Source organism: Sinocyclocheilus anshuiensis, unplaced genomic scaffold, assembly GCF_001515605.1.
Source record: "Sinocyclocheilus anshuiensis isolate Anshui unplaced genomic scaffold, SAMN03320099.WGS_v1.1 scaffold11, whole genome shotgun sequence".
Taxonomy (NCBI): Eukaryota; Metazoa; Chordata; class Actinopteri; order Cypriniformes; family Cyprinidae; genus Sinocyclocheilus; species Sinocyclocheilus anshuiensis.
In genome coordinates, this window is record NW_015551076.1 from 883791 (window position 1) to 896431 (window position 12641).

Below are 12641 nucleotides of genomic sequence, written 5' to 3' on the forward strand. Positions count from 1 at the left end.
AGACCTTCTCTTTTGCGCGTGCAACGTTTCACTAGCTTGCTCACCATGATGCACGCCCTCTGTGCTCGCTAAATGCCAACAGCTGGCACAACCCAGTGTTACAATGTGCCATAATTCCAGCCAATCAGAGACGAGGCTGCTAAATTCTGATTGGCTGCCTAATGCAAGGAATGTTGTGATTGGTTGTCAAGGCAGCCAATCAGAATTTAGCAGCCTCATCTCTGATTGGCTGGAATTATGGCACATTGTAACGCTGGGTTGTGTTTAGCACTCGAGCTGTTGGCATTTAGCGAGCACAGAGGGCGGGTATCAAGGGAGCAAGCTAGTGAAACGTTGCACGCGCAAAAGAGAAGGTCTGCACACATCCAAAAACTTATTTTAAATGCAAAATTGATTTTCGTGCGCTCGAAATACTTTATGCTTTGCGAGACAAACATTTTCTCCACAAAACTCAGTTCGCGCGCGGGCAAAACGCACTTTTGCGCGCTCAAAATATGATCTTTCGCGCGCAGAATTTCGGCAGAAATGTAATTCCATACAAAACTAGCTATATAGACCAAAATCATTTTTTTGAACCAGGCTGTAAACGTTTTTTTCTGCTGTAAAGTTGGGCATTTTAACATGGGGAGTCTATGGGATTGACTCCCTTTTGCAGCCAGCCTCTAGCGGCCAGTTGATGAATTACAGTTTAAGTCACTTCCTTGTTGGCTTCACGAGAGAGAGCGGGAGGTTGCCGCTTGGTCCAGAGACAGGATAGCGCGGAGCGGATCACATGCGCGAGTCGGCTCAGACCACAAAATGTATCGGAGCTAGGAAGACACAAAGGATGAATACAGAAATACAGTTTTCATATCTTTCAAATTAGCAGAACTTTGGACAATGTCCACATACTTATCTAAGTCCACTTTGAAAACAGTAAACTTTTGTTTGTGAACGTGAAATTTAGCTAACAGAAAACATAAATTGATTATGTAATATTTCCCGTATTCTTAAAAAAAAAAAGAAAAGTCACTTACAAAATAAGATCGAATAAACATTTAAAAAAAATTATCTGTGTAGGTGCATTGCCAAAACAAATAAATGAAGTCTTCTTCTGAGGACTGACAGAAACAGTAGCCCACTTCAAGCTCTACTGTGTTTGCTGCTCGTGGGTCCACTGCGGTCCACTGCGGTCCACTGCTATGATCCACACAGAAACGAAACCGCGCAGATGAATGAAATTTCTCGCACTCGCCTCCTCTGACTAGTGATGTCCGGTTCGCGGAAAAGAACCGAACTTCCCATCACTACCTCTGACGCAGCAGGGAGCAAGAGGATATGACGAACGCACGAGCCCCCACATTTCAGCGCGCAGATCCGCTTTCCCTTCCTTGAGAGTTAAGATGGCGGACCGGCGTCGACGGAGACGGCGCGCCTCTCAGGACAGCGAGGAGGAGGACGAGTCCGCCTCGGGCTCCGAGAGCGGGAGGTCGGTTTCTGGCGGCCAGAAGCCTCGCGAAGGAGACCCCGAGCCGCTGGAGTCGCCCGCGGAGCGCGTCTGCGCCAAGAGCGTCGATGAGTCGGAGTGTGTGAGTGTGTGGCTATAAATCTGCTTTTATAATCAGGGCCGATCTGAGTGTGTGCCTGTTAGTGTTTCACACAGTCTAAACACGGAGTTGGTGTCATTTAAATGCGAGTCAAGACCTGATAAAAGAGTAAACGTTTCATGTGATGCGCGTTTTTTGTCTGTAAGTTAGCCCTTGATATAAATGTTCAAGTATTTAACAGGCTTGTGGTTATTCCATATAAATGTGGTGTTGACTTCATTTGCCCTTAAAATGTCTTGCTTTTCAATCATCTAACGTAACCCAGTGGTTCTCCATCACGGTCCTGGAGGCTTCCCACGTCCTGCACGTTTTGGATGTCTCCTTTATCTTACACCCATGATCCAACTCGTCAGCTCAGCCTGCGTCCTAAAAAGGCAACCTAAACTGAATTGTGTGTGTGTGTCAGATTAATAAGACCTCTAAAATGCATTGGTGGACCTCTAGAAACAGGGTTGAGACACATTGATACTTGCATGAAAGTGAGTTATTTCTTGAGTGCAATGATGAGTGTATCTGGTCGGCGTAAAGATGCTGTGTAAGGTATTTAGGCTGTTGATAAGCAAACTGGATGACATTTGAGGTTCCTAGGTGTTTGATATCTGATCTGTCGTTCTGTTACGGGAAGAGAAAGATCTGCTGACCGTGAAGAGGAAGTTCAGTATTGTTTTAAACTGGATGCGCTGTATGTTATGTTAACAGGTTTGCTTTTCTTGATTTGTTCATTTTGGGTCTTTAATTCTTAGGTCGAACATCTAGATGAATTTTTAATCCAGGCTTCTTGTTTATCAAGTGTGCTTGTTTGGCTGAATATTTGATTCTGTTCTCTTTCTGTTTAGGAAAGTGAAGATGGTGTTGGTGAAGGTGAGTCTGTTTTTTGTCTTTTTGCTGCTGTCTGTCTTCGTGACTTCAGTTTTGACATCAAGCTCACTAGTCTACTCTCAAAAGAGACCAAAATCATTGTTATGGTTCACAAACTACACCAGTTTTAGTGCTAACAGGTAAAATAGTTATGAACTGTCACGCTTGATGACCAGTTCTATAGCCGTATGTTATTTGCTCTCAGAAACGTGAACAGACCTGCTAAAATGGCTGATTTCTTTTTTTCAGCAGTCTTATCGGACTATGACAGTGCTGATCTGGAGGAGAATGGATCGCACACGGAGGTAAGTCTCTATGGCAACGCCGTTTATGGGGCTCGTTGGGAAATCAATCAGTTTTGGTAAAGACAATGCTGTGATAAATCCGTACAGATCCAGCCTGGGCTGTGTAGAGGGGACCGAATGTCTCCATTGCAGCCGAACTGTGTTTTGTGAGAGTGCTGCCCTTTCTTTATGGAGATTGTGAATCTGAGAGCATGTTTATTGTTTAACGTAGTAGCTTTAAATCTAAAGCTCAATATGGGCCTCCCGAAGTAATGATTTCGAAAGAACTGAATTAAACGAGACTCATTTGGGGAGGTTTTTGTTGAAATTGTCAAGAATATTTTTGCTCCTCTCTCGTGGCATCATGAGTACTGCCAATGTCGAGCCACATGCTGTTAGTGCAAGTGTTATGCAAGTAGCATTTTGATGATTGCGGGATCGTCAGGTAATTTAGGTGTATTGGGGAGCGCTGGGGCTCATTGCTGGTGAGGTGGTGGCGCCTGCGGGTGGAGTTGAATGGGGTTGTTGTAGTTCTCAGCTCATCGGGTTCAGTCTGGGCTGCTGCTGATGTTCCAATTTGTTTGGTGTCCTAGCAACCCATTCTACACCATCCTTACTCTTCAGACATACGTAAAGCTGGCTTTAATTCACTGCAGACAAGCACAGTCTCCTCACAGTTTCAAAATGCTGTCTAAAGGAGATTTCCTAACAGGAACAACCAGGAAAAGGTTTATCTTTTTATATTCTTTTTTTAGTTGGACATGTTTTTGATTTGTAATGCCATAATTACTTTGTCTTGCTGAGTCCGATAATATGTAAATGGTGAAAATAACCAAATGATTCTTGAAAAAATATAGTGTGTACTGTCCACCTCTCTGTAGTGAAATCAGTTGACGCCAGTCTTTCTTCTGAAAGATTCATATTTTGCTGCTATATTATTTAACTGTTATGCACTGTCTTGGCATGTTACTTAGCATGTTATTTTGGTTTATTCCGTTTATTTTCACTTTAAATTTAGTAGGCTAATTTATGCGCGTTTTGTCACTTATAAATGTATTTTAGCTTTTTTTTTTCAGCTTTAGTCATTTCAGTGCAGTTTATTTCAGTCAGCTTCCAAAGCAACATTTCTATTTAAGTTTAACTTTTTATATATGTATCTTTTTTTGTTAATAGTTAACAATAACTGTTTTGCTGATGTGAAAAAGCTTGTCGTTTTGCTTATTCTGGTTCAAATGCGCTGATATTTTATTTGGTTATATTTTTTGGTGTGCTTGCTACGGAGCAATTACACAAATAAGTACTGTGTAATATTAATTTACATGTCTGTTTAGGGTTAGTTGCTTGAAGCTGTGCATAATTTACTGTTATTACTAGAGCTGGGCGATATGGCCAAAAAATTATCACTTTTATAATTTTTTGATAATTGATAAAAAAAAAATATATATTTTTTTAATATCAGTCTATCAATAATTATTACAATACATTTCAAATCTCTATTTATTTCAAGTTTAAAGGCAGATTTTTGCTCCTAAGTGAAAGTTGTAGGAAGGAACCAGACCATTAATTGTGGTTTTAAACTACTCTTTATGGTCATAACATGACAAACACTTTTTTTTGACAAACACTTAATGTTTTTAAATTCTTTACACATTTCCAGTCATTTATCCTTAACAAAATCAATATCTTAATAGAAAAATTCGTTTCTTAGTTTCTGCATGTTCTTATGAGTGATATTGTTTGAAATCATAAAAAAAAAAACTGATTTGTTTTGCCTGACTTTGATGCCTCTCTTCAGCACAGTTTGCAGTGCAGGCTGCAATGTTAATATTACTTTATATATGTAGTTCAATTTAATTTAATTATTATAATTATATATTATGATTTTATTAATATTAACCATTGGTCTTCCATAGTAGCATTGATAGCATTGATCATGATAACTACAGTTGAAACCACACATATAGCACACCTCAATACCATGGCAAAAATTTAACTATGTTTTCTAGGTATGTGTGTGAAAAACGGTAGTCTAAATACATTGAGTATAAATGCATAAACGCTAGTTTCATCACAAAAATACTGTTCCGTTACTTATGTTTAATACATGTCTACATTAATAATATAACAATATTCAATACAAATACCCACATTTCTGCCACTATACCATGGTGCTGTTAGTGTTACCACTGTAAATCCATGGTAAATGATGACGATTTGTTGTTTAAAAAACCTTCTGACTGTCGTTGCACAGTGTTTCTGCTGTTTGTCAGCGCTGTTTCATCTGGCTTAACTGGTTTAAATCACAGTCTCATTTGTGTTCTTTGCTGAATTCAAGCGCTTCACACTGGATCTCACAGCGATGTTTAGTGGTCACGTGATTTATCAGCGAGTAAACGCATCTGCTCTAGTAAGCTCACACTGCACTGCCGTTTCAACTTTGATCTGAGCGGATAAATGGTCCGTGTGGCGCGCTTCAAATGAGTAGCGCTGTTTCGCTCCGCTTTTGGTGCATAAACATTATATCAAACATTTATTGAACTTTTGATCGAGGAAAATTATATCACGATAATTATCGATTTCTCACCCAGCCCTAGATTACTATAGAAAGTACATGTAATATGTAACAAAGACACTGTAAAATAGTGTCACTGTTTGCTCTTGTGTTTCTAAAATTTGTTTAAATGTACTTTTATAGGAATGAAGTTTGATGTGATCAGTTTTGGTTTGTGTTTTCTCTAACCTGAGAGTTTGTTGTTATTTGGCGCTGCTTGTTTCAGGGAGGAGAGGATGAGGAGGAGGGAGAGCATTTCAGTGATGAAGAGGCCTCACATCCTGCCGCAGAACCGGAGCCCACTGCAGATGCCCCGACAGAAGAGCTTCGTGAAGAGGAGGAGAGAGATGGAGTGGGCAAGGAAGTTAAATCTGATGAGAAGGGCAATCTAGCTGGGGAGCGACAGAGTGGGGATGGACAAGTATGGAGGAACAGAACATTGCATCTTCTACTATACATTTCTGGAAGGGATCAGGTTCTGTTTGTGTGGCGGGACTGACATTTAAACACTTTGTTTTGCTGAAAACACTTAGTTTGAAATAATTAAAACAATCCTTTGACAGATTTCAAGCAGTTGGCCAGAATGCCACATTCTGGACTAAGACCATGCTAAATCACACTGCTTGTATGTAAATCCCTTTTAAGCCAAAACTGAAGCTGAGACCTCTAAATGTTTACAGGAAAGCACAGAGGACCCTGAGAATAAATCAGGCAGCAAAGGCCAGAAGCTTGACGATGATGAGGACAGGAAGAATCCAGCCTACATCCCCCGAAGAGGCCTTTTCTTTGAGCATGACGTGAGAGGCCAGGCTACAGAGGAGGAGAGGTGAGAGACGTGAGGGTTTTTCTTTCAGGGAAAAATCCCTTTCCAAGACATATTTTAATTAATGTAATTAGTTGAATTTGTCACAAAGCCATGTGGTTCATAGTTTCATTTTGTGCTGTTTCTTGATCCCCCTGTTTGTCCATCTGTCATCAGGCCTAAAGGCAGGCACAGGAAGTTGTGGAAGGATGAAGGCCGATGGGAACACGACAAGTTCCGTGAAGAGGAGCAGGCGCCAAAATCACGTGAAGAGCTTATTTCTTTCTATGGTTATGACATCCGCAATGGCACAGGGCCGAGTGATGGGCGATCGTACCGCTCCCGAAAACCCAGGTGAAGCCCATGTTTATTTCTTTGCAGTTTGGAATTGAGTGCTATTGGTAAAATATAACTTTAGTTGTTGTACTTATAGTTTTAGGTATGCGTATGTACTAGTGATGGACTGACAAACTATCCAGGTTGATTATTCAGCTGTATTTAGCCGTTTTAAAAATGTGTTTTAGAAATGTTACCTCCGCTTTCTCAATTTTTGATAAATAATAAACCATTTCAGTTTCTGAATTAATTAAATTTGATTAAAAAAATTATATATTATTTAAATTATATGTATAAGTAGATATTTTTTATTTGTGCATTTATTTTAATTAAATATGCATCATATTGACATATTGATCAGTGAAAAAGAAGACATCAGATCAAGCATCACATAAATTCTGTTCTTTTGAAACTTTTTTTTAATTCAGTCCTTATTTATTATTGTTTCCATAAAATTAAGCAGTACAACTGTTTTAGATAATAGTAATAATAATAATATTTATTATTATTATTATTATTTCTTGAGCACCAATACAGCATATTAGAATGATTTCTGCTGAAGACAGAAGTAATGACAGGAATAAATTAATTATTTCAAAATAGAAACGTTTTTTTTTTTAATTGTAGTAATTTTAGTTTTACTCTTTGTACTGTATTTTTGATAAAATCAAGCATATTAGTGATGTTAAAAGACTTTCATAAACATAAAAAAAAAAATCTTACTGACCACAAACTTTTGGCCACATTTTTTATTAATCATACTTATTTCCTAGATATTTGTAACAGCCAGATATGTAATGAGTTACCCACTAATATCTCCATATTTCTTTGCAGACATGCAGGTTCGCCCAGACGGGAGCCGAGGCGTCATCGTGACTGTGAAAAGTCAGTTCGTACAACATGGCAGGCACCTCCACCTGGCCACCGCAATACCCCTCATTCTGTTCCCCTACAGTCAGGCCCACCTCCTGCTCCCCCTGCAGCACCCAAACCCTCCAGCCGACCCTCGACTCAGCCTCCCCAGCGCAGCTTCCAAAGCAGTCGAGCCCTGTCGGCCCCCCACAGGACAGAAGGTCAAAGACACTCGAAGCCCAGTCTAGATGGCCCGCCACCTCGAGGAGTGCGGCCACAGCCTGTAGAGAGTGAGAGGGGCCCGAGGCTCAGGGGCCGAGGCTCACATGCTGTTCACGCTGAGCGTAGCCCGGCCATGGTGGTGGAGGACGTCCGCAGTGAGGAAGATGAGGAGGAGGGTGAGATTCCAACAGCGACAACTACATATACTGCTCACCACTACAAGACGGAGAGAGAGAGGGTTCCGTCTCCACGGAAACGAGAGTCGGGCCTAGTGATGGAGGGGGGCAGTGCAGCCGGTCAGGTGCGAGAATCGTCGTCTCCTCAAGAGAGGCCGGTGGAAAAGAAATCGTACTCTCTTGCGCGGAGGGCGACGCGAACACGACCGTCTGATCTCAGTAAGCAGGCGTCATTAGATGAGTCTTCGCCCACGGTCCAGCAAGTCCCAGCGGCAGCAAAGAGCGAGTCGTGGCAAGAGCAGAGTGATGCTGGAACACAAGGTGGACTGACAGGCCTCGACCAGGACCTGGCCCAACTCAGCCTGGCGGGGCAGAACTGGACCCAAAGCCCACCCTCCTACCTGCAGGCCGAGATGAGAGGTAATACTTAATCTTTGTGTAATTAGGTTGTTTTACAACCTTTTTTTTTTTTTTAAGTTGGTTTACATTTTCTGCATTTTTGTCCCCAACAGGCATTCGTAGCTCCATACGCATGCCAGGAGGCCCTCCACAGTATGGAAACATGGAGGATATGGTGAGTCAACCGGTCCATCAATAATTGCCTATATAGATCAGAAAAAGTGATAAAAATGAAAAATCACTATCTATTTTCCAGATGCGAGTTTAGATGTTATTTTGAATTATTTATTCATGCACTGTATTTTCTGAAATCATCTGAAATATGCTGATTTTTAATGCATAGCAACTTGTATAATGCAGTTAACATTAAATATATACTTTTTTACTGAGAAAAGTTATATTACTTTATTTGTAAAATGCATTTCCCTCACGCAGGTAGTTTCAGTTTCGCTTAAATTCATTCATTTGTTTTTGATTTTTGTTCCTGTTTTGTTCTAAATCTTAGGGATATAATGATATCAAAATCTCACGATACGATAATACCTTGATATGAAGTCCATGGTATGATATTGTGATTAAAAAAAAAAAAAAGACAAATGAAGACTTGGACCTTGGAATTTTGTACAATTTAAAGTTAAATTATTCTATCTAATGCACTTTGAGAGTTCAAAATTAAGAGCTGCAACCCATGTTCTTAACTAAGAAAACTTAAGTCAGAAAAAAGTCTTGTAGCTGAACTTTAAAGCGGACTCAACCCTCTTTTTATTTGTGATCTACTGTCTCAGTGTAAATTACACGAACACTGGTGTTTGAGAAGCAATTATGAGCTCCAACCCATGTTCTTAACTAAGAAAACTTAAGTCAGTGAATTGACTTGTACCTGAACTTTAAAGGGGACTCGATTTTAGTTCGTTTGACAGAAACTGTGCCAAAGCATAATGGCCCAAAACACACCTTAAAAGACCTTTCATGTTAGAATAAGAAGTTTAAATATAAAAAAAAAACTACACTTTTTGCCTGGAAAGGCCTATCGTTTCATACGTCATGCAACCACAATGATATTGAGTTTTGCTATCGCGATACCACGCTATTGATAATACATCCCTACTAAATGCTGTTTAATTTATAGGATTTAAAATGTGGAGTTCGGGGAACTACAATCAATGTTTTTAGTGTTTATAATGCTTGTATGTTTCATTGTATTTACAGTTATTTCTAAATATTGTGAAATGTGACTTGCACACTGCAACGTATCTTTTATATTTTCCTCTATATAATTGCAAGTTATTTTCTGGAAATACAGTATGTAACAACAGATTTGACCTCCTAATTTAATCAAAGTGTCTCTGGTCATTTGATCATTTAATTGGCTTAAACCTGTCCCTGCAAGCTCACATTCATCTGCCTCTGATTTAGAGTGCAGCGCCCACATCTCAAAAGCTAATCATCAACCGATGCATAAAAATCCCCTGCATTTACTTTTTGAAAATCCATTACACTCAGATGTATGTTACAGTATGGGTGAAAAGATCTGTCGCTGCCGCAGTTTCATCATGACTTTAACATGAGTCTTAAAAGTATTTGAACAATGATTGAAACAAAACTAAACTGAACATTGCCTGAAACTTTGTATTGCAAGCACTTCCCACATTTATTTGCCTCTCTGATGAATCGCTTCTTGTATTCCTCAATTGTAAGTTGCTTTGGATAAAAGCACCTGCTAAATGAATAAATGTAATGTAAATGTATTTTCGTTAAAGATCAGTTTAGCAAATGTGTATGAATTTGCTGACGAAAGTTGTAAGCTACGACCTTGTTTCATCTGTTATTTCTTGTTATCAAGGGTGTTGGTGGTGGCCGGGCTAAGCGGTATTCATCACAGCGCCAGAGGCCAGTTCCCGAGCCTGCACCCATGCACATTGGAGTCATGGAGGGCCATTTTTATGAACCCAGTGAGTGCAGTACTGCTTTTGTTTTAAGTTTTAAGTTAAATGGTTCATGGGAATGTGTACTAAAATCACCCACTGAGTAGTAAAACTTCTAGTTAGTCCTTCATTTGAAAATTCAAGTGCTGTTAATTTAGGGAATGTCATTCTTATTTATTGTTTATTTTTGTGGCCGAACATCCAAGATAATAACTTGCATTTCCACATGCAGTGTCTTTCCAGGGACCAATCTACGCGCACGGGGAAAGCCCAGCGGCCCTGCCCCCTCAAGGCATGCTAGTTCAGCCTGAGCTGCACCTGCCACACCCCACCCACCCTGGACACCCAGGTGAGAGTTGTGAACATCTGCAGACTTCTGGTTGAAATGAGTTAATGGCTGCATAATCAGTAGTTCTTTCCGATTTATTTATTTATTTATTAGTATAATTAACGCAGGCACTTCTCATGAAAGGGATTGTGAAGCGGTTGAAGCTAAGCTAACAGATGAAGACGAACAGAATGTGGTTCACGTTGGACTTGAAACTCTTAGTAGGCAAACCAGTGATTTGAGAAAAGAAAAACTGATCTGAGACTATTTAAGGAAGAATTCAAGAGTAGCATGAAACAGGTGTTCACCCAATTAAAACAAGATGTTACTGTCTGCTCGTTTACTTGTCTGTTTGTGTATTGCCATACCTGCAAACTCATCACTTTTTGTCAAAATTCACTGACTTTGAAATTCATGCAAAGCTAAGGATTTTTATTTTTTTGAGGGTGGGTGGGTGTTATATGAATGTATGTCTGAAGGGAACTAACTCTTCAGAAAAGTTTTGATATTTTCTTTTAATCATACCAAAATATGATGAAGGCATGGTAATAGCTGTATTTTACTTACATAAGCGTCACCTGCTGTCAGAGAGTGAATTTGCTTTTTTGCTCAGACCAATTATAACATGCAGAATCATTTATTAGGCTGAAATAAGAGATTTATCATTTATAAACCTTTTTGTCAACTTGTATTATCTAAACTGCAATTTTTTATTTATTTTTTTTTTTTTTAAATCATACTTTTTATGATCAGTTTACTGTTTAGGTTTCACAATATACATTGGTGTTGTTTTAAAAGAATGTTGCTAAATACTATTCTAACATCATCATTTCTGACCCTATTTCAACTGCTTTTTACAAGATTTTGTTTTTAATAAAAAAATAATAATAATCCACCTACCCATTACCTTTTCCCTGGTTTGGAGATTGCAGGTATGATTGGACTGAAAGTCAGTATGAACTAAATTCACCCGATCTATTTTCTAAATGCATGTAATTGATTTTATTGGGGTTGATTCATCCATGCATGTTGCATTTATTTAAAAAAAAAAATTGATTTTGAATACAGGACTCTTGTCTGCAATTGACTACAAGCCTGCATTCAGATCTTCCTCCATCTAACAACCAATGGATAAAACAAAGTTCCCACTCTGTGTGTTTTTTTTTTTTGATCATTGCATTTGGAAGTATGTCACAGTACAGAAGAAAATATCTCTTGCAACTTCAGTTTTCTCGTTTTTTGTCACTCCAGGTGTTGCGTCAACATTAACCTGTTTTGCTGCGTTTTGTTTCAGGCTTGCACCCGCACCAGTCAGGAGGGCCCATGCCCAATCCGGCTCTTTACGCAGCCCCACCCGTTTCTATGTCACCTGGGCAACCGCCTCCACAGCAGCTGCTACCCCCAACCTTCTACCCCCCGCCAGGTGTGATGACCTTTGGGAACACCAACTACCCGTACCCTGCCGGAGCTACGCTACCTCCAATCTACCCCAACCCCCAGGTGAGCCTGTTGACTCTAAATAAGTGTTGTCTGTATCCTGTGACGCACTCCAGTAGTACAGCAGAGAGTATGATGGGGTTTTGTGCATCTCTGCATGCGTCTCTCTCCAGGCACAGTCGCAGGTCTACGGTGGTGTGACGTACTACGACACGGTACAGCAGCAAGCTCAGCCCAAACGCTCCCCACCCCGACGCTCCTCTCATCCTGTTACAGTCAGACCTCCCCCTCCTGAGGTAACAGCATATTAAACATTACATCATTCATTACTTTCATCCAGGAGAGATCAGTCGGGTTGTTTGAATACCTGTTTGGTTACCTGCTGATATTAGAATTTGTTTTCATTTTCTCTTATGTTTAGATTTACCTTTGCAGTGATCTAACAATCCCTTCATCTTTAACCTGTTAACCTGCACCCCCCATTTTGGGACTCACAGCTGAAAATGACCTATCTAACGTAAAATGGTAACAGTTCCTGACAACAGTGTGCTACACAGACAATTTTGGTTTCTTTGGAAATAAGACAAAGACCCTTTGGGCTTTACTATCCATCATCCAGAGTTGATAATGCTCAAAAAGATAAAAAGTTATAGACACTGAAGTGCCTTGAAAAAAATTATACTACCCTGAATGTTTTTTTTGTTATTTCATATACAAATACATGAAATGAGTCCTGGAGCAATCCAGAAAAGTAATGGGTTGAAAGTCAAATGTCTCATGAGTTTATATTTCAAATCTGAAGATCCCATGAAAAATGAGATTCCTGCAACCATTTTTTCTGAGATTATTTCTAGTCCCCCCCCCCCCCCCCCCCTCGCGGGATAA

General features: G+C 39.8%; 1 protein-coding gene across 2 annotated transcripts in view; it reads left to right on the top strand.

Annotated features, from left to right (window-relative positions):
• The first annotated feature begins 1355 nt into the window (after positions 1–1355).
• LOC107662396 (protein CASC3-like) overlaps positions 1356–12641 on the top strand; it is a 16049-nt gene continuing 4763 nt past the window's right edge. The window contains exons 1-12 of one of the 2 annotated variants that reach the window (XR_001631211.1): positions 1356–1568; positions 2423–2447; positions 2694–2749; positions 5506–5700; positions 5960–6105; positions 6259–6435; positions 7252–8087; positions 8180–8241; positions 9910–10018; positions 10224–10340; positions 11388–11505; positions 11614–11690. Coding sequence is in view for 1 of the 2 variants with exons in the window: in XM_016452390.1 (XP_016307876.1) it covers positions 1383–1568; positions 2423–2447; positions 2694–2749; positions 5506–5700; positions 5960–6105; positions 6259–6435; positions 7252–8087; positions 8180–8241; positions 9910–10018; positions 10224–10340; positions 11614–11819; positions 11930–12052 (2238 nt within the window). In the remaining variant the exon portion in view is untranslated. Of the gene's footprint in view, positions 1569–2422; positions 2448–2693; positions 2750–5505; positions 5701–5959; positions 6106–6258; positions 6436–7251; positions 8088–8179; positions 8242–9909; positions 10019–10223; positions 10341–11387; positions 11506–11613; positions 11820–11929; positions 12053–12641 lie in introns of those variants that run through there. The other variant, XM_016452390.1, reaches the window with a different exon arrangement.